We start from the raw sequence: 27,015 nt of genomic DNA, 5'->3' as shown, positions 1-27,015 counted from the left end.
GGACAGCGCATTTTTTTTATGCGCTAGATCGTGCACTGAAACTAGACAGCGCCATTTAGAAAAGTATGTTAGGCGGCGAATTCAGGTGATCACGAAATTTTCGAATACTTCAAATACTGAAATCGCTTAAGAGTCAAATAGAAAAAAAAAACTGTTCTCAACGTCTCTTCAAAGTTTCGATATTCACACACTTCTACACTTCGTATACTTTCAATTTCCACATGCTACATGAATGTCACAAACTCTAGCGGCTGAATTCAGAGCTATGAACATGATTGGAGCAGAAATGGCGGGTATATTTCCTGTTCGGAGTTCGAAGAGGTTACTCACATGTACGGGTCTTTCACTCTATTGCTTTCTTTTCTGAACAATGTGCTTTGCTTTTTAGCATGCTCACCAACGAGTTTGCTGTTGTATGGCTACCAGCCTAGGCATTGTGTACAAGTCGTGGCTGAATGCTAGCTATGACAGAACACTGTCCAGAGGAAAGCACCGCAGAAAGTGGCGCTGAATGATATTGGCAGCGGTCAAGCCATCAGCTGCCTAGGACTGCACAAAATGTTTGACAAGGCAACACAATGATGAAAGCAAACGCGACAAAGCTTCACAGTAATATTAGCACGTGAGTTTTATTTACAAATGATACAAAAAGTTTGCTGATGCTGTGAGGTCATGTGATGTCACTTGTCAATAGGGGTGGCGCTGAATGATATTGGCAGCGGTCAAGCCATCAGCTGCCTAGGACTGCACAAAATGTTTGACAAGGTAACACAATGATGAAAGCAAACGCGACAAAGCTTCACAGTAATATTAGCACGTAAGTTTTATTTACAAATGATACAAAAAGTTTGCTGATGCTGTGAGGTCATGTGATGTCACTTGTCAATAAGGGTTCCTCTGACAATTTTCTTCTTTCCATCCTGCTCTCCCTGAGAACCCTGAAAACGTTGACAAAGATGTCAGGACACCAAAGCATAAAAAGCATAACTACTGAAGTACACGTGGCGGCGCGCCGCGAACGGAAGTGCAACCGCACGTGCCGTCCATTCTCTAATGACAGTGAAGATTTCTCGGCTTAGCAACGAAAGCGTGTGGCACTGTGTGTGTTAGGCGATCCCCTGTCCACATCCCTTGGAGCCCGCGGAACCAGTGGGGGTGGAAGTGACCAAAAGGCCTCGAACCTTCCCTCTCTTCACCAATGAGGACGCGTGCTGGAGATGGGAGGCTGAGAGGGTGTTTGCACTGTCAAGGCTGTGTTTGTGCGCACAACAGTTAGAGGCTAAACATGCGTCAGTAAAAGAATAGTACTTAGTGCCGCTGGACAGTCCGGCGGCGTAGAACCACCATATCAGTGTTTCACTAAATAAAAAGTTCTACAGCATAATTTTTACAGTCCTTCAGTGCTGGTGCGGGCAGAGCAATATTATTTTTATTTCTTATTTTGCCTACACTACTTTATGTTGTTCAGCACGTTGAACCAGCGTCAGAACACCTGCCACTCTGGCAGCCAATGTCTTCGGGAGGGCACGTCCAGCTTTCTTGGGTCAACGGACTGCCACAACGCCCAGTAAACAGTGTTGGTGTTTGCCCGTCTGCTGTACTGCTGCTGTAAATCTACATGTATTTCATCGTAACCTCTTCCAAGAGTAGCTCTCTCCATGTGCATTAAATGTCTAAGTCTAATCACCCTGATTCGCAGCTCCATAAAATGATTTTCTCTCAGCCTCTCACTCCAACTCATTCTCTGCCTTCAGGTCAACGAACGCTGCACACCAAACAGCCACCTGCTTTTGTCGTCTGGCAGCAATGTTCCGGTGGAGACTGTCACGTTAAGTCGAGGACTTCTACCATGTGTTACCGGTACCGCTGCCAACCACATGCATAAAGAGTGTCTGGTAATGCGACACACAGTAAAACCCTCAGCAACACTTTCATAGTTCATACCCTGAAGCCCGCAGCAGAAAAATAATCTTCCAAAACCACTTCAAAATACCGCACACAGCTGCTATATGTCGATTCCAAAAATAAGTCAACTGCCCCAACTCGCAGCCCTGGTCAAGCACAAAAATATTGACTCCAATTATAAGTCGCCATTCTGTTGTGACTCTAATCAGAAATGAAGGATGTATACCTGCAGTGCACCCTTTGATATGTGGTTCTATGCGATTCCATCCTAGCTCACCATCCTTTTATCAACTTCCTGCAGTCTCATCCTTTTCCTTCAGTGCTTTGGTAGCATACTTCCCGTGGGATGACACTGCGGCTCGAGCACAGTGCAAACCAACAGACGCGTAAAGACGCAGTCACAATACCAGCAGTTGGACGACAAAAAAGCAATTAATGTTGACTGAACAGCGCACCTTCCAAGCCTTCCACACTTGTGTGCAGCCAAGCTAACCTGCCTGGTAAGCGGCAAATCCAACTGCCACAGAGGTCTTGTAGTTTCCGATTCTGGCACTTTGCACTCTGGCAATTACTGGAAGTAAAGCCACTCTATCTTCCAAAAGTAGCGACATTCTTAGTTCTTGCTGCTACCCCGCTCTCCCCAACACTTCCTCCTTATCCTTTCTTGTTGACCTTGCCTCCTCTGCTTCCCCATCTGCCGATTTGTGCCATGTGGGAGCGCACGTTTCTAGTTTTTGTGAATGAAGAGAGCATTTTGCACGCTTTTTTGTTTTTTTCTTCTCTCCAGCATATGCAAAAAGCCATTACCATGCCTGCAAAGAGTGAGTGAGTCCATCTGCAAATGTCGACGTTGAGGGAAAACCTGCGACGAATTAACATACTACAAGTGGATGTAGTAGTAATCCACGCTGTTCTGTTTTCGATTGTTGCGGCCGGGAAGACGAAGTCAAGAAGCTTTTTTTTTACAGTCAAGCCCACATATAATGGCCCCACTTAAGACGAACTTTTGCTTATAACGAACGAGACCTGCGCGACCGTCAAAATATACATTGTTTCAATGGCACAAAATGACACGTATAATGAACGTCACTAAGCCCTGCTGATCGGTTACAGCGAACGGACGGCGTAAACCCGGCGCCGCAATGCGAGACAACCTGCCTCCGACCCCTTAGTGCACCCGGCGCATGGCATGTTTTCCCGAGACTCATCGCAGGCCAACTGCCTGCCCCATTTCGCGGCGCCGCTCTCGAGCAAGCTACCCTTTTCCACGCGCCTTCCAACATCGCCCTCCCGCCCCTCCTCGCAACTCCGCTCTCCTCTCCTCACTCTCTTGCAAATCCGTGCGTGGCCTCCGCGATCAACCGCATCGCCACCGGTGCCGAACGCAGAGGCCACGCTTCGTGAAGCAGGCCTTCCATGGGAGCGAAGAGGTGGCTGCACTGACGCTCACGGACGCCCCTCATTGGTCTCTCCGCTGGCGCTGTGCGTCTGTATCTTTAGCTTGATTGCCTTGATTGCCGCCTGTGCATGTTGCACATCTACCCATCGCGCGCTTTTGTCACTTGTTGCGGTGCGAACGTTTCGTTGACTTCGTTCAAATCTCGGGCCCTGGTTGTAATTCGGGATGGCAGACAGGAACACCGTGCCCATTTCCATTGTATTCAGCGGTAGAGATGACGAAAGCGGCTTGGGCGGAGGTGACGGCCACTGGCGAGCGGAACTGCTTCCGCAAGACCGGCTTCGTCGACACAGTGTCTGATGCCGATACCTGATGCTTCGGAAGATGACCAGTCCAGCGGCGATTTGTGGCAGCGCGTCATCGACTTAGACATGGGGGGTCAGACATTGGTTGGAATGATTTTATTTCTGTCGATGACGACGCCAACACCGCGGAACCGTGCACGGACGAGGGCATCGTTTTTGAAGTGTGGGGCGAGAGTGACGCGGAGGAATCGGATGAGGATGAAACTTCGGAGCCAGCACCCATAAGCACGCCTGTAGCAATGAGCTACATAGAGAGCCTCCGACAACTTGTCTATGCCAAGGGCTTCGGCGATAGCACGCTTCTGTTTTAAATAAACTGGAAACCTCCTTCATCGGATCTGCGTTGCAAAAACAGATGTCCATCATGGACTTTTTCGCAAAGAAAAAATTTTGTGTTTTGACAAGCAACTGCCTTTAAAGCTGTGGTCCGCTTACTACGAACTTCGGGATAAAACCAACGGACGCCACGTGACGCTCATGTTCGTTATAAGCGGGCTCGACTGTATATCCGGTCTGGTGAAAGCAACCCAGCAATGAGAAAAGTTTGGCTGTGTAGGATTGGGCGAGCTGACCTCTAGGCAGTAGAAACGGAGTGGTTTTTTAGAGTATCTCTGCTTTCTATTACCTCTTCTGTTGAACCTGGCTTACGCCGGGCACTGCCTATTTCAAACTTGTAGTGTTTTTGTATCCCAGCACACCATACGGGGTTTTTAGCGCATTTTGGTGAAAACCTTTTTTGAGAGTGCTCGCTCTCCCTATCTAGCTGGACTGTCCAAGTGGTCGCACCTGTTGCTGTAGGCTTGTGCAGATAAAGCGACATCATTCAGGGCCACGTTTAGAGCTCCACGCGAACTTGACGCATTGTGGCCTCCGATGCTTGTTTTCGTTTTCTATTTTATTCAGAGCCTCGTTTCGCTAGAGGTAGAGATAGACGTGAGCATCTAGTGATAATTCATTTGCAAGATTTTCAGGCCATCACATCAACTCACTGCAGTGGACCACTTCTGAAAGGAGGACTCTTTCCGATGGTTCTTCTATACCATCACGGATGGTGCACGCCACAATGCAGGTCACCCACGAGTGCTTCCGTTCTCGCTATGCATGACAGAACCACAGATTTTGTCATTCCTCAAATGAATAGGGCTCACTAACAGATGCCTCAGTATTGTAGCAGCAGCTCAATACTGAGAAATAAATAAAAAATGCGAATGTACAGGGTATTTCAGCTAACTTGGGCAAATGAAAGCTGAAAAAGCTGTTAGCTTTCCTTTGTAGCCGTATGGCTGCGCTTCGGTGGATGCCAATGAGCAATTACTCCCTTATTATAAGGTCCTAACATTTATTCAATCACCAAATATGCTGTTGAAAAAAGATAAATCACCAAACTATTGTATCGCTAATTTGAGCGCAAATTTTATACGCAAAAGTTGAACAGCCCGTTTCAGTCATGTGTGCTTAGTCACATGGTGCTATGCGTGGACAGTGGAAAGAACTATATGTGGACTTGATTTCTGCACTCGGCATGCTTTCAAACGTATAGATGGCGGTGACCGAGAGCATGATACAGAATTGTTCCCACGAAAGTGACACTGGAGCAGTTTGCAAGTGCTGACAATAAGGTCGAGCTCTGTGCTGAACTTACCAACAACAAAATAGTTCGCCAGAAGCTGCAAGATGACTCGGGCCCCGAGAGCGAACGCGAGCCCTCATGGTGCTTTCAGGTGTTTACTGCGAGAATGCCACCCTTGCTGACATGCAAGCTGACATAGTGGTATGGCAACGTAGCACCCCGCAGAAAAAGATTAATGAGTTTTTCAAGCCGCTCGATAAACAAAGTGATTTTTTCAGTGTGAATTCATTTTTTTCGGACTGCCCAATTTTCCGGATGCTATCACAGCCCCTTGAGGGTCCGAAATAACAGCCAGCGACTGTATAAACGTGAAAGCTCGCATACGCTGGGTAGTTTTTTTAATTGTAATTGTGCCATTTTTAACTTTCAAGATACTGTAAGCAGCTCTTTGTTACTTTTGTATGATCTGTTTGCACCCTTTATCGAATACCAGTTGCACAACTGGCGTAATGAATAGTAAGAGAACCGGCACTGATACTTGCGGGTGCTCACCGCTTGAATAACGAGAAGTTATTTTCTTTCAGCACTGCTTGTTTCAGTGCATTCACATATTTAACAACAGCAGGGCATTCTCCTGTGCTATCAAAGAAGCATTAATCTTAGCTTAAGAGACAACATAAGGCAGTTTATTTATCAGCATTAAATATTCACTGACAGCTTGGTGCGGGCAAATATTCGCCGACAGCTTGGTGCAGGTAACCGCGGTTTTTGCTTGAAATAAAACGAACAAACTCTATTTTGCAAGTAAAATAATGTACAGAAATATATGCAAAAAAACACAAAATAACTGCATGTGACCTATCATTTTGCGAATTTTAATTGTGCTCACAGAAATAATGTGGCCCGCGCAGTGTGTTCGAAATTTAATTAAAAAGCCAGTTAATGATGCAATTCTGTTAAGTAGAGGGCAGGTCAGCTTTGAAACTGAAATGGTTTTGAGTATTTGCGGGGGTGGGCAAGTGGGCGCACTGGTAGTTTGTGCGCTAGGGAACCTGTACGGATTGTATTGTATCAACAGCAAAATACTGTGGCACTGCATTGTGACCCACTGGCTTGATATTATATTACTACCGTATTTACTCGCGTATAACCCGCCCCTGCGTATAACCTGCACCCCTAACTTTGAACTCCTCGGAAAAAAAAAAAAAAAACACTCGTGCATAACCTGCACATTTACATGAAAAAATAAAATGAGCGCTAGAAAGATACCACCACAAACTCAATGATCATTTTGTTTTCAGAACATTTTCAGAACGACGACCACCACGTCACTGCTTATCCGGTCCTCAATTGTCGCCGCTCTCACTGCTGCCATCCCAGGCTTCATCACCACTCAAAGACATAGTCGTCCTTGGAACTATCAAAGCTGTTACTGATGGCACATTTTTTAAACTTTTTTCATCACTGTAAATTTTAATTCCAGAAAAAGCCTGCACTGGAAAAACCGATTTGTACCCAATTTTTACTCACCATCCTATATTATAAACAACTAAATGCAGGAAAATAAGAGTCCCTTACATATATATAAGATACAGTAAGTTTGTATTATGTTTTCTGGCTGAAATTACTAAGGTATCGTCTTGCCGCATGTAACATTGGGCCCAATTTTTACTCACCATCCTATATTATAAACAACTAAATGCAGGAAAATAAGAGTCCCTTACATATATATAAGATACAGTAAGTTTGTGTATTATGTTTTCTGGCTGAAATTACTAACGTATCGTCTTGCCGCATGTAACATTGGGCCGAAATGACATGCCAACACACACATAAGCCCGACTCTTATATTATGCAACGATGCTTTCCTTTAACTGGAACCACTTCACGAATATACTTGACTGGCTCTATGCACAAACATAAGCCGCACTGGTTGCATATCTGAAAGCAGAAAGCGAATACACTGTACTTCGTTCGTAGGCACTGTTTGCGCGTTTTACTCCAGCCTGACAGCCTACGAGCCCACCGTTGTGCTTTGGAGTCCTGTAACTTTATCTTTGTTGTGTTCTTCCATTGGGTTGAGAATCCAACACACGCTGGCAGGCAGGAAAGCAAAACAGTACCAAGTGGTCGAGGCGGATGTGGCTAATTAAGCCGACCACCACACACAGCCAGCGGTCGGCTATAGGCATCACTACAGACAAGTACGCCACCCATTGGCGTCATGAAAAGGTGGGACGCCGCCACACACGGCGCAGCCCAGCTGATATGCACACACTGGCCTCCTCTCCACTTGCACCCTCCTTTTTCTTCTCACCATTTTCCTCCTCTCCACTCGCTCCAAGGCTTCATAAAAATGGCAGCACCGAATTTTTGCGAAATGACACTACTACTGGTAGTGCAGTAAAATTTAAAACTACATGACAGGTCATGACAGCTCACCTGATCAACCAATTTGCGCTTATTCATGCCTTTCCGTTCCAACTGCTTTTCAATGATGCGGGCATTGTTGGCATAAGAATCAGCAACTTCCCTCTGAAACCGAAGAAGAAAAAGTGGGTCACAACTGCTGCAGCAACCTAAAAATGAGCAAAACCAAGTTCAAAAGTCACAAGACATCAGAAACCTACTGGAGATGTTCTTAATGACAAAGCCAGCTAGGTATGTACATTCAGTTCAGGATTTCTTTTTTTTTTTTTTTCAAATGAAACAGGAAGATGAGGCTAAAGGCATGAAGTCTGACGAGGCCTCGTCTCACATCTGAAGTTCACAGTAGGCAAAACATTCAAATACACGCAGAGGAAATCCTGCTGTTACCAGAAGACAAAACATAATGCGCATATGCACACTATACAGGCTGTAGATTAGCACAATTTCCTAAAGGTGCACATGGGCTACGAGAGACACAGTAGTGGAAGGCTTGGGATTAATTGCGACAACCTGGGGTTCTTAAACGCGCACTGATGTCGCATGGGAGGCAGGCATTTTAGCATTCTGCCTCCACCAAAATGTAGCCACCATGGCCAGTGTTCAATAAGTATTCAATAGAACAAAATGCCTTTTACAGCTTTTACCTGTTGACTCAAGTACACAAGTTGCTGAGGTTTCAGCATCTTATTCTAGACTCAGTAAAAACTCCGATTGATATCACACCAGTTTCCAAGCACTGAAACTGCAGAACTGCCGACATTTAAAGGGACACTGACGGCATCTCCATCCAACATTTTCTCTAAAAAAAATTGATTCTACAGCCTTTTTGTGGCTGTGTTGACGTTTGTTCAACAGCAGAAGATGCATTCATTGCTGAGAAAAATTGAGATTAAAACTTACCTTTTTTTCAATGACACGATTCAAACTTATGACACTGATGACAGAAAGGACTCTGTGACCTTCAAACGGAAGTGAAAGGCGATGCGATCTAGCCTGACATCACTGCAATTAGAGTCAAACTTCAATTGACATTTTTAGCTTACCGGAGACATATAGCGGTTTACCAGACACCTCCTGCGCATGCACAGTGGCACCGCCTGGCCGCACGCATGTCACTGCGCGTGCGCGAGAGGCATCCGGTAAACTGGTAGACGTCTCCGGTAGCGGTTAGCTAAAAACGTCTAATATACTCAACACGAATATTATGAATTACTGGCGACACTGAACTGTTCCTAAATATGTTTAACAAATAAATGTAATTTTAACTTTATAAACCGAGTGTGGACGGCCACAAAACAGATATATTTAACTATCATATATTTGACAATGCCCACTCAAGTGGCAGTTAGCAGGCTTCACCGCACTACACCAGTGGCTTGTGGTGGTGCGGCAAGCATTCTTGCATTTGCCAACAGAGGTGTGCAAAGTTGGTAGCCAGGTGGTCAGTGCTCGCACCTCTGACTACCGTCGACTGTGCCCCGAAAGCAGTGACACGGACAGTTGTAGCTTAGCAGTAACCATCCTGCGCTCATGTCAGCTGTCACGGAGGCGGTGAAAACGGCAATAGCTTTCGCGCACCATGTTTCATATACTGTGGCCGTAATGCGGGGAAGCCAGCCAGCATTCTGGCATTCTTCCCGGCTAGTTGGTGCAATTCCGTTTCAGAGGGCAAGCATTCGTCTGACCTTTCATCGCTGCGTACTGGTGGTGCCGTGCGAGAGAACCAACCTGAATAGTGTATAGCGCTTGGTTTTTCGCAGCCTCTGGAATCACTGTGAGCGCCTTTGAAACAGCGCTATAACTTTGGAAAGGGTCCCTCTCTGGCAAGGGTTGCCTCAGTGACTGTCCCTCCACTGACTAAGTTGTGCCGTTCTTGCATGCATTTCTGACAAAATTTTATATCACGAATTTTGCAAAAGCCTGCCTGGTTGCCTGAGTGAAAACTATAGAAAGCAGACTCTCATTAAGACAAATTCTCGGACATAACAATGTGCTTTGTGGTGTCTTTCTGTCCATCCATGTTTGTGATGAAGATGAAGATTTTTTACGGTGCAAGAGCAGCTTTGGCCAAAGAGCGCCATGGCACAAGATAGTTTTTCATCAGCCAAGGTGGGGCCAAAGACCCATTTCCCAAGCATTTCACCCCAGATGAGCGGAGCACCAGGCCAGAGAAAAACTTGTACTCGTATCACCGGTGAGTACGCGGCGGCACTGGGAATCGAACCCCACACCTACAGCAAGCAACACGGATACTCAAACCACTACGCCACCGCTGCAGTCGCCCATGTTTGTTTTTGAGCACTGTGGTAAAGTGAAAACAAGAGAGACCAACTAGCCCAGCTATTTGTCTAGAGCAAGTGTGAGAACAATTGGCTGATTATCCATGGACTCAATGTGAAAAAAGAAAAAGATCCACCATATAGGAATCTCTATTCTTGCACTTGTTGGTTACAGCGAAATTTCCCAGTGACATGAGAAGGCACAAATGATGAAATTTCTAACTGCCGCATGTATGATAGCGTTCCTAACACACTTAAAGCAAGCAAACAAAAATTACGGGGCCATCTAAGCAATTCTTATGATGTGAAAATGTGAGAGCATTTATACTTGTTGCTGAGTGTGTTGCTGAGTTGTCGGGTGCTTGGGGGGTGAACATTGTTTCGCTGCAACAGTTCACATTGCATGTTTCGCTGCGTTGTGATGGTCTCGTACTTTGTCGGCAGTGAACTGCCACTTCCAGCGACTCTTTGCTGTCTCTTTCACCTGATGATGTAGACGCGAGCGATTCAACTTCAGGCTCCACAGGCAGCATTTACGTGAATATTACAGTGGGCATCGTATTTCCTAAGGTATCTTGCGGAGCTGACGCACCCGTGTACAACTACCACATCAAGTCTGTCAGGACGGTGACCCTTCGCCCAGTGCACACAAGAGAGGGGGCCAGCCTACCCCATCTTGAGTGCAGTCTGCTTTGTTATCCAGCTGAGAGGGTATTGAATAGCACTGCGGGGAAGAGGAGGGGCACCTTCATACCAGTTTCCATTCACCACAGAAGTCAACTTGCCTTTCTCGATCTACCCCAGCCTTGTGATGGCCTATTGCTCCAGGACGGGTGATGGAGTCATTTGCGAGCTGCATTTCTGCCACGGCGGCTTTCTGGTGACAGCAGGGTTTTTGCTCAACAAGCCAAGTGATCCTCGCATATTAATAAATAATGCTTCCACGTGCCTGCTCAAGGTAAGCGCAGCAGTTGACCCGCATAGTTTCCGGCAAATGAAAAGCTGTGGGGTGCACCGGACATGGTGCCAAAACAGTCGGGGAGGGCATTCGATGCCATCCCCGACTGTTTGGGGATGGCTGATTCATCCTGCCCAGTGCTGTAACCATTCGCTTCTTTTTTCCCCCCTTCTCAACTCCCTCACAGCTCTTTTACTGCCTTCCTTTTCTCAGTGGCCCGTGCTGCCTTCTTTCCATGTTCACAGGCTGCTGTTCCTTTTTTTTTTGTTCGTGTATGCCGCATACTTTGCTTTAAGAGGCAATATGCGTGACAGTCCAAGGTGCGGCAGTGCCGCTCACGGAGTGCCGCCACCCATCAGTTTCTTGCCGCCTCTTCCCTGTGCTTCGCGGTGGCATGCTGCGAATGTTCGCCCTTTTATTCCCTTCACTGCATTTTTACTCTCTTTTTTAAGGCCCCAGGGCCTTCAACAAGTTGGCTTCTCCTACCAATTCAAATGCCGGATGTATAAGTTATTTTAAAGAGCGCTGTTCTATCGTTTTCAGTATCCATTTGCCTGCCACTGTTTGACCGTGCGAGCCCGCTGTGCCAGCAGGCGGCACGGGCCGGGCACTTTTGTTTTTCTTTCCTGTTCTAACATATGTTGGCCTAGCAATCAGGCCATTATGAATCTGCAGCTCTGAGATGTACAAGACTTGGCGAATGCCGTGACGTCATCGTACCACAGAAAGTATGTCGCCATGGCGAAAAGCTCTTTATATAATCTTTTTTTTTATCTGGAATGTATCTACTATAAACACAACAAAAATGTACAGTCTATAGAAGGTGAAATGGGACTTTAGTTTCCCTTCACTATACCCCCCCTTTCACTACAGTCGATCCTGGCTATATCGAACCCGGAAAGTTGTAAAATTCCCTTTACAATCCCATGCAAAAGTATTGCAAATTTGTTTGCATTTATCGAACTTCCTTGCACCCATATTTGATATATCGAACTCCATGCCACGCCGCGCCCCCGCAAGTGCGCTTCTCCCAACAACACGCCCCATCCTGGAAATGGGCTTCTCCTAAGGGAGTCACGATCTTTCCGAAATCGCATCTCGAGCACGACGCTGGCCTTGACACTTTAGTGCGGAGCTGCACAAGAATAAGAGTCACGTGATGAGAACTTTGTGGGGTGTGAACGGAAATGGGAATGGCCTTAGGGGCATGCAAGGGGAAGAGTGAAACCGTGCTGGCCGCAGGCCCGCAGGTGCCCGATTTCTGTATGCTCGTTGGCTGACTCAGCTAGCGCAGCCAAAACAAGCAACGTCAGCTAGCTGTCACCAACGTTTTGGCCATTTGGCTGTCACTGCTGTCGATGCTGCTTGGGCATGTGACTGGTGTGGTACGGTGCAGTGGTCGTTCTTTTCGCTTTGTTTGCGAGGCCAATGCGAGTTCGTTTGTGACTTCTGCAGTGTGGTGCATTTTCTTTTCGCTTTATTCGCGTGTTCGGGAGTCATCAAAGCAAAAAAACGCAAGAATTTGGAATGGCAACAAAGGCAGACATCATTTGACAGGTGGAGGCCGGTGAGAAAAAGTCGGTCACCTATGCACTCAGATTTCCTCGCAACACGCTGAGTAGAATCCTGAAGAACAAAGCCTGCGTGAAGATGAAAGCAGCGCAATCCAGTCACCCTGGAGCGTGTCGTATACGTGCTCTGACCTACAACAAGGTCGGTAAAGCTTTGTACGCCTGGTTTTTAGAGACATGTGCCAGAAACATCCCTGTCGACGGCCCGGTGCTCACTGAGAAAGCAAAATGTTTGCTGTAGCGTTCGGAGAAGAGAGCTTCACTGGTGGCACTGGTTGGCAACAGCGTTTTAAGAGTCGCTACAGCATCGTGAGAAAGACCTTCTCGGGTGAAAGCGAGGCGACCAGCAGCACTGACATGAAGAAGTGGCTGTCCGAAGAGTGGCCAGAGATTCGCAATAGCATTTCGCCATTGCAAATATTCAACGCAGATGAGACAGCATTGTTTTGGCAAATGCTGCCAAATAAAACTGCACCTGAAAGGCAGTGCATGCCATGATGGAAAGAACAGCAAAGTGCGCGTCTCGATTTTGCTCGCTGCAAATATGGGTGGGTCATGCAAACTGCGGCTACTGGTTATCGGCAAAAGCAAGTCACCATGCTATTTCAAAAACACGAAAGGCCTCCCGGTTCAATACGCATTTAATAAGAAGGCTTGGATGACACGCAGTCTTTTCACCTAGTGGCTCCGAACTTGGGATGCCGAACTGGAGAAGTCTGGCCGCAAGGTTTGTCTTCTTTTCGACACCTGTTCTGCCCATCATGTCGTCTGCCAGTAGAAGCAGATCACCATCAAATTTCTGCCGTCAAATGCAGTGGCAAAGCTTCAACCTCTCGATCAGGGCACAGTGAAAGCATTTACAGTTGGTTACAGGCGGCGACTGGTGCACAGGCTCCTAATCAACCTTCGGCTGAGAATCGAACTCAAGGTAGGCCTCCTCGGAGCCATACAAATGCTGGCCTGGAATGACGTGAAGCAAAACAAAATCGTGAACTGCTTCAGCAAAGCAGGGTTTGTGGTGGCTTCAGACGACGGGTGTCTAGACACAGATGACAGCGCTGGATGCCTGGTCAGCGACTTTCGTGAGCTCTCAGCGTTCGCAGGCACCGTTCCAGACAGCGTAACAGCACAAGATTTTGTCAGTGCTGACGACGACGTGCAAGCCGTTGTGGATCGTGCTGGTGCTGGGATTGTGGATAACATCACAGATACTGAGGAAGCCAACCCGAGCAGTGGGGAAGATTCAAACGAAGAGACCCAGCCGCCATGCACTGCGGCTCAACTTGTATCCGCATTCAGCATCATTCGCCGCTGTTGTGGCACAATAGAAGGCACTGGACTTTCTCATTTGGATACTATCAACAAGCTTTAGGAGTGCTTAATGAACTTCATGGTACAGAAGAAGAGGCAAGCTAAGCTCACGACTTTTTTCTTGTGAAATAAAGTGCAGTGATCGTGGACCTGTGCTTTCGTTTTTTGTGGACTTTGGAGGAGCAAATTGGAAAGTTCCCACTTGTCGCAATCCTGGGAAAATTGTCCAAGGTGTGCACAATTTTGAAATAAGCATCTAATAGGTGTAGTTTTTATTTCGAATTAACAATATACAGTCGCCAACCGATTTTTCGGACTCGAAGGAACCCAAAAAATGGTCCGAATAATAAAACAGTCCGAAAAATCCGTCAAGTACAAAAAAATCACTTTATTGAGATGAAATCGGCTTAAAAATGTCACTGATTTTACCTTGCGGAAAATCTCCCTTGCTGGCGTCGATTTGCACCTGTATTTGCGCCAAGGTTGTGCTTTCACTGTACACGCTAGACAGCAAGGTCACCGCATTTAGTTAGAATACTTCCCACGCTTTGACGGACCCGGCGGGGCCATGCTGTCCACAACCCGAGTGTGCACCACACCGCTTGCCAAACACACGCAAAGACAAGGCACTTTTCATTCAAAGCGGCGGAACCGCCAGACGCAGTCACAAAACGGCGAACAGATGTAACTTCATGAAGACTGAGTGCCACTCGGTCAACGCAGTAAGAGAAACCCAAGTGACGAAACAGCGAATGGCGAACGTATGAGACCCGCCGCGGTGGCTCAGTGGTTAGGGCGCTTGGCTACTGATCTGGAGTACCTGGATTGGAACCCGTTCGCGGTGGGCACGTTTCGATGGAGGCGAAACGCATAGGCGCCCGTGTGCTGTGCGATGTCAGTGCACGTAAAAGATCCCCAGGTGGTAGAAATTATTCTGGAGCCCTTAATTACGGCACCTCTTTTTTTCATTTCTTCTCTCAGTCCCTCCTTTATCCTTTCCTACCGAGATGTGAGATAGCTCCTGCACAATTTCTTTCCCAACAACCAATTTTCAACATATGGGACAAGCGATAACTGCCGGCGACAAAAGCAACTTGGCGGCGATGACAATCCAGCTGCAACCTCGAAGTGTCAGAGATCGCAGGGACCTCTACTGGCAACAACAAGGTACCGAAAGTATGTCAAGCCAAGCCAACTGCAGCATAAATCCACCTCAATCCAAGATGGCGGCTTTTGCGCCGCCGAAAAGCCGATAAGATGGCCGACTTTGGCCCGCAGGCGACTGAAATTAGTCCGAAAAATCGAACTTTCGGACTTTTCTTAAGTCCGAAATATCCGTCGTGAATATGTATGTGCGTCTATGGGGAGACTGACGGTGCCTCATCGAGGTCCAAAATATCCTACAAGTCTGTATTATTGGAGTCCGAAATACCCGTCGGCTACTGTATCAAACTTTATCGCCATCCCCTAAGAGTTCGATATATCCGGGATCGACTGTATATGCAAGTTTACTACAAATGGGTTCTAGTGTAAATAGGCCAGCCAAGTCCCTCAAAAATGCTGTCAGGCAAAACTTTGTACAATTCTGCTGATGTTTCAGTTGTTAATCTGATATTACTATGTCATAACTCCTAGCAAGACTGTTCTCATTGAGTGTGGCCAACAGCACTCTCATTCTGCTATGTAAGAAATCCAGATGTTTCAATAGCAAAGTGTCATTTGGTGAGCCACTGGGTCTACTCCACTGTGTGCTGGCATGGCACACTTGTCACCTCAAGGGCATCTGAGCGCACCTGGCTAGTTCATGACCAAAGTGTTTTTCCGTCCTTTTATATACTAGAGTCGAATCTCGAAGCTATGATCACAGCTGATCAGAATATCGGTATGATTTCAATTCACAAAGTTTCCTGGCTAAAGTGCATTGTGTACAATGGCCAGAACTCCAGATGGTTCAACAACCTACCGTGGCACTACAGATGGTACGAATGAGGGAGCTGCAAGCACACTTGCGAGCAACAAGCGTTACCCTCACACCACGGTTGCCAGTCATGTAGTACGCAGCATGAGCGGTGAGCAGTAGAACGCAGCCCGTGACCGTCCGCTGATGCCACAACTGCTAGTCACACGGTGCGCAGTATGATTAGCGAGTGGTGGCATGCAGTTTTAAAATATAAATCCCATCAGCCGAAAGCAGATCTACATTAATGCATTTCCCATGCTTCCGCACACAGTAATTCCTTTTCGGATGATACAAACATTTCTTGCAATACCATAGGATTCGCATCATCTAGTTTCTACTATACCTTCAGCATGTCCTTTCACCCATTCAACCTCGCATCAGCTTTTAAGCATTTACAGAATTCCAGCAGGAAGGATGCACCAACACCAATCGCATAATGGATTCCCTTTGAGGCAAACCCTGTAGAGCTGTTTTCTTGAATGATTTTAACTACTGTTCACTATCGCATAGATGCAATTTAAAATCTCTGGCTAACACAAACCACCCAACTTGTGAACAGTGGTTAGTAAGAACTCACATTATGCACCACTGACTACTTTCTCACAGTAACAACGGGCCAATAGTTCGTTTGTGGCAAGTGGAGTTTAACGCCCCCGAAGCTGCATGTGGTACGTCCTGTACTCTGCAGTGGAGGGTTTCGGATTAATTTGGCCACCAAAGGTTCTGTACTCTGACCTCACATCACACAACTGCGCTGACAGGTTTAAGTGTGTTCCACTGCGTAAGAAAAGAGACTGGAACAGAGGAAGTAAGAATACAGAAGGAAAGCCAAGAGAATTGCTAAACAGGTTTATGTATGCAAGCACCTCGGCCTGGCAACAGTAATGGTGAATTTCAATTGGCCTTGCATGCAATGTACAGTTAGGGCCATTCTGCTCTTGAAAAAGAGCAGGGCAGTACCGTATTTATTCGAATCTAGGCCGATAGTTTTTTCAAAAAAACGAGATGTAGAACTCCTATGTCGGCTTAGATTCGAGGATTTCGTTTCGAGGTTTCGTATTCGTAAAATACGAATAAATGTAGCACGCAGGTGGCGCCCCCACAAAACGCCAACGAAAGACAGCACTGTAGCCGTTGCTATCCGTAGCCGTTGCTATCCGTAGCCGATACTGATCAAAGCACACATGAGCACTGGCTGCCATTTTGGCCTTGTTCTGTTCTCGTGCGGTCACGTGAGCACATTCGCAGCAGTGAAGTTTTCGTGCGTAGTTTTTATCACCAACACCATGGCACCAAACAGGCGGTGCCATTATAGTGCCGCCTTCAAGCGGAAAGTTATAGTCGCTGCAGAGCAGTCGTCAAATCTTCAAGCCGGGCGGGACTTCGGCGTGGATGAGAAGAATGTTCGCCGTTGGAGGGGGCAGCGTAACGAAATTTTTGCTTGCGCGGCAACGAGAACGGCTTTCACGGGCCCCAAGAAAGGCCGCCATCCAGAAGTGGAGGTAGCTCTGGCCGAGTTTGTGGAGACGCAGAGGTCAGCGGCACTTCCAGTGACCACGGAAGTGCTGCAAGCCAAAGCAAGAGAGCTGGCGAGAGAGCGAGGCGTCCCCCGGGAACTGTTCAAAGCCAGCCGGGGCTGGTTGCAGAAGTTCATGAAGTGCTTTGGCTTCAGCCTCCGACGTCGCACGTCCATTTGTCAAAAGCTGCCGGGCGACTTCGAAGAGAAGCTGATCTCATTTCAGCGATTCGTAATAAGGAAGAGGATGGAGCACGGCTACGCCGTAGGACAAATGGGAAACGCTGACCAGACGCCGGTATGGTTTGACATGCCAGTGGCATGCACCGTGAACGAAAAAGGTGCCAAGGAAGTGAAAGTGCGCTCGGCCGGATACGAAAAGCAGCGCATGACTGTAATGCTGGCCTGCACGGCGGATGGCCACAAGCTGCCGGCGTATATAATTTTTAAGAGGAAGACTCTACCAGCTCGGGAAGTGTTTTCAAGAAATTTGATCGTCCGCGCCAACGAAAATGGATGGATGGCGAGCGATATGGTTGAGCAGTGGATCAGAATGGTTTGGCAGCGGCGTCCAGGGGCCCTCTTGGCCAAACGTTCCCTCCTCGTCCTGGACTCTTACCGTGGACACCTCACTGACGGCGTAAAAGCTGCGCTTTCCGAAGCCGGTACCGACGTCGCCATCATACCCGGCGGCATGACAGGCCAGCTGCAGCCTCTTGATGTGTGCCTCAATAAGCCTTTCAAGGATCGGCTGCGCAAGTACTACGTGGACTGGCTTAGTGAAGAGCGGCGCGAGCTTACACCAACAGGCCGAATAAAGCGCGCCTCACTGGGAGTTGTAGCCACTTGGATAGCTGCAGCCTGGGATGACATCCCAGAAAGCTTGGTTGCACGCTCATTCCGCAAGTGCTGCATCTCTAATGCACTTGATGGCAGTGAAGATAGTGCACTGTTCGAGGAGGCCAGCGATAAAGAAGTCAGCGATGATGATGACGAATGAGCGGGGGCTGATCCCGGGCTGGCGTTGCATATGTCTCCTCGCCCAACGCCGCCTCTCCTCCTCCTCTTCTCTCAAAGCTCCTTTGGCAGCTTTTTTTTTTCAACGGTCCCTCTCGGGGCTATCAATCACGCTTTGGCAGAGCATGCAGGCACGATGCTTCCCGCTGTGTCTCACTCGAGTTCCTCTCTCTACACCAAGTCGCCTATGCGCAGACACATGGTGCAGTCGTTTCGCGCCACGCACTTTCACGTGCGCGGCGACGTAAGAACAGTCGTGTCGCGTCATAAAAATAATTGTGATAATGAGGTATAAACAGTGTTGTTTTTTCGGCCGGCCTACAATCGAGGTAAGTTTTTTTTTTTCTGTGGCCTTCAACTTTCGGGTCTCGGCTTAGAATCGTGGCCGGCCTAGATTCGAGTAAATACGGTAAATACACGGAATGTATTTACACGATTGTAAGTCGATCCCCCCACATCACATTTCTGAAAAAAAGAAAAAAAAACTTGGCAGTCGTTTATGCTTGGCCTTTAATAATAGAACGCGATAGCACTATCCTGCGGTCTCCGCTTATCGCCAGCTGCTATTGGCTGCCGCGCGCAGGAGCGCCCGTGGGCACATTCCAAAACGAAAATGTATTAGTCACACTGGACTACTCGTGTCCACACTTGCGCCATTGTCCTCACTAGTGCTGCCGTCATGATTGCTGCTGCGGTCCCACAGCACATCGTTCTAACGTCATCATGCAGCAAAATCCCGCAGTTCACAAACAGCCACATCACGATATCCCATGGAACAGCTGAAAATTTTGCCTCGCTGCAGCTGTCACACCTAGATAACCCGTTGCGAACTTGCAGCCCAGCGCGCAGTTCGTTTCTTTGGCGTAAAGAATGACAGCCATCATTCTTGAATGTAGCCGTGAACGAGCTTACCGGACTCTGAGCACAAATGACGAAGCACGACTACATTAAAAACTTGTGAAACGCGGCCGGCAGTAGTCAAATGCGTCAGAGCCAAAGAGAAACAATGCGTGAGCGGCGTCAGCTCTTCTGTCGACTACAGACACTCCCTCGTGCCGCTGCATGCTGCATGCATCTTGCAATACCCATGCTGCATGCATGTTGCATACCCAGTATGGCCTCGATAGCAGGCACCACTTGCTACACCCTCCCGCGAGCCGTCAACCGTCCAGTTGTCAGTCGCTAAAGCTCAGCTGTGCTGCACACATCGCCTCTCGTGTGCATTGTGGTTTGCTTCAGCTGTATACCAATGGCGCCGACACCACCTTTGTCGTTCGCCTCCAACTCAGCAAAGGCTTCGAAGCAAGGAAGCAGCAGAGCAGACTGATGATTGAAAAGAAGGCCGCCATTATCAAGCAAGTGCTAACTGGCCGGTCGCAAGTGGACATTGCAAAGCAATTTCAAATCTCGAAGCAGACGATATCAGACTACCTGAAGAACAAGGTGAGGATTTTAGAAGCCACCGAGAAACTGATCGGATGTCGACAGAAGAATGTCATCCAAGGTGCTAACCCAAAACTTGAGGAAGCTATTTTGATTTGCCTGAAAGCCATGATCGCAAAACAGGTGTCGGTGTCCGGTGATGTTTTGAAGAATAAGGCAGAAACCCTGGCCCTTGAGATGAACATTGAGGGCTGTAAATTTAGTGATGGCTGGCTCCGAAAAAGAGACACGACTTGAGCTTCAAAAAGACGTGCGTGGAAAGTGCCGCTGTCGACTAGTCTGCTGTTGGAAGTTATCGCAGTGGTAAGCTGCAGTCATTGATCAAGCTGTTTTGTAACAGCTGCTGTTTTACAGGGCTGTTAACAGGGCTGTTTTATAAGCAGCTATCCGAAAAAACACTCGCGTTTGCTGGGGACGCTCGCCACGGTGTCAGGCACAGTACGGAATGGCTGACCGTCCTTGTCGGCAGCAACATGCTGGGAACTGAAAAGCTTCCAATTCTTGTTATCGGCAAATCAAAGAACCCGAGATGCTTCAAGCGAGCTCATGTTCCAGTGCTCTACGAAGCCAATAAGAAGGTCTGGATCATGCAAAAGCTTTTTGAAGACTATATCCGCAAGCTGTATAGCAAGTCTGAGCACCAAGGACGCAAAGTTATTATGCTAGTGGATAACCATGCTGCACATGGGCAAGTAAAGGACCTTAAAGCTATGCAGCTGGAATTCTTGCCGCCAAACATGACGTCCCTACTACAGCCGATTGATCAAGGGGTTATTCGTACTCTGAAGCAGCTCTATCAGTCACGTGTGTTCAGTCGCGTGGTGCTATGCATGGACAGTGGCAAGAGCTACAATGTGGACTTGATTTCAGCACTCGACATGGTTTCAAACGCATGGAAGGTGGTGACCAAGAGCACAATACAAAATTGCTTCCGCCATGCGGGTTTCACAATCCAAAATGAAATGTCGTCATCACCGGATGATAGAAACAGTAGTGAATTTCATCAGCCCCCATCTGCTGACCTCATGGAGCATTTGTGCACTGCAGGCACTGTTCCTATGGAAGCGACGCTGGAGCAGTTCGCCAACGCTAACAATGAGATCGAGCTCTGCACTGAACTTACCAACGACGAAATAGTTCACCAGGTGCTGGAACTAGAAAATGATGACTCGGGCTCCAAAAAAAGTTAGGAGCCAGTGACTGTGCAGCCAACTAACTCTAAACTAACGCAAGTCCTCATGGTGCTTTCTGCTGATTACAGTGAGAATGTCCCTCTCGCCGATGTGCAAGCTTACCTACTGGTACGGCAACATGGCGCCCCGCAGAAACAGAATGAGGAGTTTTTCAAGGAACTCGGTAAATAAAGTGACGCTTTTTGTGTGAATTCGTTTTGTCGGACTGCCTGATTTTCGGTATGCTATCTCGGCCCATTGAGGGTCCTAAAAATCAGTTGGCGACAGTATTTTACGTCTTGCTCAAAAACGAGTGCTTTTACTTAATAGTCTGCTGCTTCAAAATATGACTCCACAAAGCTCGAATTATGAAACATTTTGCTGAATAACCCACTTGTACCTGGATTTCAGCCAAAAAAATTGCCTGATTTTACCCCCCAAATTCCAGAAAAAACAAAAACTTAAAACAAAGGGCCCTACATATGTATGAGCTAATTCCCAATTTTCGCCACTTAAGGCGTGAGAGGAGTTTAATCACCAAAGCATGCTCTGTAATACTATTGTCGGGACCGTACTGTTCCATCTTTACCAGTGGGTTTTGTTTACACAATGTTTGAATGTAAAGTGCAGCCAGCCGGAGCAAATGCATTTGGAAATTGAGCCACTGCTGCAAAATGACAAGGAAAAAATACCTACCGCTTCTATTTCCTCCTCTTCCTCATCAATGGTTGAGACAGTGACAGAGCTGAACTTGCCCATGTTCTTGGTATGTTTGGTCACCATGATCTGGAAAAAAAGGCCCCCACCTACGTGAACCTGAATGCACAGAATGCACCTCACAGCACGTGTTCCAGGCAAGAACAACAGTGTAAAAATATGCATTAGGAAAAACAGAAACAAAGCGGTGCTTGTGCACAGGCTTGCGGACACAATGAGAAGACAGCAGGGCTTCAGGCTCACAGAGCCAAGCGTCAAACACCAAGCCCAACACTGCCAGAGACCGCAACCAGCTCTTCCCGCACTGGTTGCAGCATGCCCTGGCTTTTGTGTTCCCTTCTCAGTCACACCGTGTCAAATTGTCTTCAGCTATATGTCTTCAAGGTGTGGTGCTGAGTGACACATGCTCCTGAATGGGCCCTAACATATACCAAGCCTTGCGTGGTAGGACTGATCTAAAAGACATAAAGGCTGAAATAAAACTCCAGCTAACATTAAAAACATATATAACAGCGGACCAGGTTCTTCTCCAAACCCAAAGCAAAAAGCCCTTAACAATTCCAAGCGGCTCTCGAATACTGCAAAACTCCACCTTTCTGAGGTTGCCAGAAAGCTTATTTTCCAGCTAATCAACATGCGTCACACAGCTTCCTAGTCAATTAACAGCAGTGCAAATATCACTGCAAAGGCATCGCATTTCTTTTGAGTGCTCACTGTAATGGCAGCCCTTATTATCTCTCAATTTTCAACACTACAAGAGCGATTCAGGGCCTTTTCCAACTGTGAAATAATTGTTATGGAGTGAACTGGTGAGTCTGGTCACTCCAGTGCATTGAGTTCTGGGTCGCAACGATCATAGGCTGCCTGCTAATGCCGTTCTTTCCTTTTTGTTAATGTGGAGCAAATAAGAAAAAATGCTGAGAAAGAAAAGAATAAGCAAGAGCAGCACATCCAATGCTTGTACGCATGACCTGATTGAGCTGGCACAGCCTGCTAGAGCAGCACAAAATGCAAAAGGTCCCAGTTCGATATGCCAACCACTCCACTTTGCTTCCAAGCACAAAAGGTACCTTTTTGGGTTCCACAGCTGCTTGGAGCAGAACACCAGCCTTAAGGGGACCTTCTCCCGCCCGGTACACAGCACCCTTGACCACAAACGTGATGTTGCTCGAAGGGTCGTGCTGGTAGAAGAGCAGGAGGTCGCACCTGCACAACACAAGTGAGCTGCTACACAGATGGCAAAGAAACATAAGGCTTCAATGTAAGCCTCTCAAGCTAGAAGAGGCTGGCTGGTGCAGCCGCTGGCTGGGACTTCATCATCTAAAGTTGCCATGGGCTCGTAAGCGCAGTGAGCTTTAAAGGGACACTGAGAAGAACATCATCCAATTTTTGCTGTTAGTAAAAAATCCATTCTGGGGCTCTTTCGGTCTAAAATGACATTCATCCAGCAGTAAAACATGCATTTATTGCTAAATATTGGATTTAGAAATGGAACATTCTTTTTCTCCACCACTCAATTCAAACTCATGACATCAAGACCAAAAAGGATTCCGTGACCATCCTTAGGCAGTGAATGGCAGTGTGGCCTAGCTGTACAGATCTGAGCATAAATAAATTGCCTTGACGTTGCCTCAGGTTACTTGCAAAAATGGCCGGTGGTGGCGTCACCAGTATTTCAATTTTCTAGCTTGCCCTATGTAAACATAAACCCTTTGCTCTATATAAAAAAACCTCCCATCGCCTTATTGAAAAAATAAACCTATATAACGATACAATTATCGGCGAAATAATGTATACAATGATAGGATTCTGGCCGCCCGAATGGTGTTTACCACCAAAATTTGTCTGAAAGTTTGATAAAAAATAAAATAATTTGAAGCGAATATCCGCGAGCGAGCTTTGCCTACAGCCTTGGGAACCAAACGCTATCATCATCACAATCGCTGGAGGGAGAAGCTTGCCTGGCCGCTGCCGCGCAATGCTGTCTCACACCAACATAGTTTCCGCCCCAGATGATTGAGAATTTTGTTCTTTTAAGCGTTCATTTTCCTTGCGCGTTTCATGCTGTCCACAGCACAGCCATTGGCAGTGCGCCAAGGTACTCTGCACCAATAACATCGCAGAGTGTTTATCAGCGTTTATCTTTTGACGGGAGCTCCGGAGCGCTGTGTTCGTCCCTCTTCTTTTCCTTCTTTTCTTTGGCTGTGTGCCATTGCGCTGAAAAAGTATGAGCTTGAATCCGGAGGGGGTGGGGGTGGCTCAGCGAACTCGGCAGAGCGCCAAGATACTGTGCGCCCTTGGCAGAAGCACCGGTGGCGGTGGCTACACACATGGGGTAATGTGTACATGCATGGGGGAATATGTGGGTGTGCTCTTTTGCTTCTTTTTGCCAGTCTAGATACAGTAAAAGCTCGTTAATTCGAATTCCACAGGGCCGCCAGGCCAGTTCGAATTAACCAAAATTCGAACTAATGAAAGTGAGCAAAAAATGGACGCATGTGATGCCCGGAGGTCACGAAAAACATTTATTTAGCAAAACAATCTGTTATCATCTTCTGCTTCTTCTCTCCGAGGGCTACCGTGGCGCCTATAGAAACATTTAATGTTTCTGATCACCCCCTGATCCATTGGCTGCAAGGCCGCAGTCGTGTTGGCGGGCAAAAATACTTTGTGGCTTTCACCTCGGCGTCGACTTTGTGTGCCGAGCAGTTATCCACAATGAGGAGAACTTGACGCTTCCCTAGCTCCATCCTGCGATCGAATTTCAGGAGCCATTTTGTAAACAATTCGCCCGTCATCCACGCCTTGCTGTTGGCGGCGTAATCTGTCGGCAGTGTCCAAATGTTCTTGAAACACCGAGGCTTCTGTGCCTTTCCGACAACAAAAAGAGGGACCTTCTCCGTCCCGGTCATATTAGCGGCGACCAGAACAGTAATCCGCTCTTTGCTTCGCTTGCCGCCAGCGCAGCTGTCCGCTTTAAATGTTACTGTTCTGTCGGGATGGAGCTTATAAAACAAAGCCGTCTCATCAGCATTGAATATATCTTGTGCCGAGTAGCTTTCTAAGTACTGCTGCAGAGCACCGCTTCGCCACGTGGCACAAGTTTCTGCGTCCACTTCTTTGGCTTCTCCGGACAACACCTGGAAGACAAGATTATGTCTTTATCGAAAGCGGTGAAACCATCCTTCGGAGGCGACAAAATATTCCACATTCATGCGCAGGGCGAAATCGGCCGCCTTCGCCATGATAATTGGGCCGCTCAGTGGAATGTCTGCGCTTCTCATTTCCTTCACCCACGTGATCACAGCAGTCTCAATTTCCGGATACTTGGCTAATCGGAGCCTTTTTCTGTTGCTGGCGAAATCTTCGGCTTCGTAGGCATCCTCGATGGCCCTCCTATTTCGGACATACGTCGACAACGTGCTTGATGGAATCCCGTGCTTTTTCGCAATTTCCACTTTGCTGGCCTTCCGTTCGTCCACCTCGCGTAAAATCGCCACTTTCTCCTTCACCGTCTTGGCGCAGTATTTCCCACGCGAACACATCTCGCGGACACAAGCTCAGAGCAAGCGGCGTGCAAAACGAGGGCTAAAACACTAAAACGTCGTTCCTCGAAGCTGTCACGGCAGGAAAGACTGGTTAGTACTTGTTCCAGCACCCTAGCGGCGCCCCGATGGTTGTGCCATCTATCATTCTGCCGTGAAAGCTTCCAACGATGGTTTTCAACAGCGGCGCTTGGCGGCGCGCAGTTCGAATTATGGGTGGCGGCGCCAATTTTTGAGTGAATTAACGAGCTGTTACGCGCATAGACTTCTATGCACTGCGGACCGGACCACAATGACTATTTCGAATTATCCAAAATTTCGAATTAACGAGTTGTGAATTAACGAGCTTTCACTGTATGACGATGATCGGTTATAACGATCAGATTTTCAGTTTTCTCAATATTGTTATGAATGGATTGGACTGTATAAGGTATCGAATACCACTGGATACCATGAACATGAAAATAATACAACGCTGTAGTTAGCTTTCCTCCAGCCACTAAGGGAGGAATTGGCACTGACGTCTGGATCGGCTGGTCAATATGTGTACAACGTTTCCTACCCCTTCCCAGGTTACAGCTAGCTACTAACATGGTAAAAACAGAGCAGTTGACACCAAGAGTAGTGAAACTCAGAAAAAATGTCTCGTCCACTGAACAAGGTTCATGAACTAGAAAATAGAAGCTGCAAGAAAAAAAGCACAGAAACACAGGAAGAGCATGCAGAGGTTATCAGAGAGGATATGTTTAAAAAAAAGACTGGGAGTAACAACGGTACAGAAAGATGTCACAGAACAGAAGAAAGGTAAACATCACACTGTAGCCAGTGCCCTGGTAAACTCTTACTTTCGGCATTTCTTTCGGTGTTGCCTCTCGACTCCTTCTGGCCTGCATGGACAAGGGCATGGCAAGGACATGGGCATTAACATGGCAGACACAAACTCTCACAAAACAGTAGCACATACACCACTGCAAGACAAGCACTGGCAAAAGAGCCATTTCCCAATATGTTTACCACACACAGCACTGGCAAACTTGCTTGGCTGCTTTCCTAGACTTCTACAGGATGCCAGCAGGCGAGCCATCAGATCAGCCTCAGGCGAACATACAACCCTTGCAAAAATGCCACTGCAGAGAGGGGTGAGGAGCTGTGCCCATACCTTGCACAGATAGCATGAGCCTACCAAACCAACAGCATACGCAGCCTTCAATGCTTCCGAGAATGCACTTACGGAGTGACACCCTCAAAGCAAAAAGAACAGAAAAAAATGTTGACAGGTGGAGACAGCCACGTTTCTTCACGCAGCCAGATTCATTATTAGGCTGAGAGTAGCTGCATAGAAACAGTTTTGATACGAGACCCAAGCAATTTAGAAAATATAATGCAAGAGAAACTCACAAAATGTTGCTTGCCTAACAACCTTCCTTGTTTGTGCAGACTGCGCACTACAGCACCAAAAATTTCCGACCTATGACACTATTATATAACAAAAACCATTTGTGACTACAGACAAAGAACGCCTCCCTGTAATGTTTTCGTTAAGTAGAGCTGAACCTACCTACTCTGTGTAAGCAATCCAATGTTGAATTTTTTGTGGACATCACAAAAGTGCCATATCATTTTACATGAAAAAGAGAAAGAAGACATTCAGTAGAATAAAGCGCCTTGACAAATTGATATAGCACAAATGAAGACCAACAAATGATACAACAAACATATGGCATACTGCCAGGTACTTTGCATGTTGCCAGAATGATTCCGCCGAAAAGCAAAGCACTGGAAATTGCACATTGTGGCGAGTTTGCTGGCATGTGTGCTAGCACTATCATATGCAACACCAACTAACCTAGTGGTCAG

The 27,015-nt window shown here is 47.2% G+C and overlaps 1 protein-coding gene across 1 annotated transcript in view; it reads right to left on the bottom strand.

Moving 5' to 3' along the window:
• Nucleotides 1-798: 798 nt before the first annotated feature.
• The window catches only part of LOC144116201 (STING ER exit protein), a 39,386-nt gene continuing 13,169 nt past the window's right edge, over nt 799-27,015 (bottom strand). Inside the window, exons 3-7 of the mRNA XM_077650926.1 lie at nt 26,004-26,045; nt 22,684-22,819; nt 21,593-21,682; nt 7,682-7,774; nt 799-938 (exon numbers count right to left, since the gene is read on the bottom strand). Of these exons, the coding sequence (XP_077507052.1) occupies nt 876-938; nt 7,682-7,774; nt 21,593-21,682; nt 22,684-22,819; nt 26,004-26,045 (424 nt within the window). The 3' untranslated portion in view covers nt 799-875. The remainder of the gene's footprint in view (nt 939-7,681; nt 7,775-21,592; nt 21,683-22,683; nt 22,820-26,003; nt 26,046-27,015) is intronic.

Source organism: Amblyomma americanum, chromosome 1, assembly GCF_052857255.1.
Source record: "Amblyomma americanum isolate KBUSLIRL-KWMA chromosome 1, ASM5285725v1, whole genome shotgun sequence".
Lineage (NCBI taxonomy): Eukaryota > Metazoa > Arthropoda > Arachnida > Ixodida > Ixodidae > Amblyomma > Amblyomma americanum.
The sequence above is the reverse complement of the archived record's forward strand: the minus strand, read 5'-3'. Positions and strand labels throughout refer to the sequence as shown.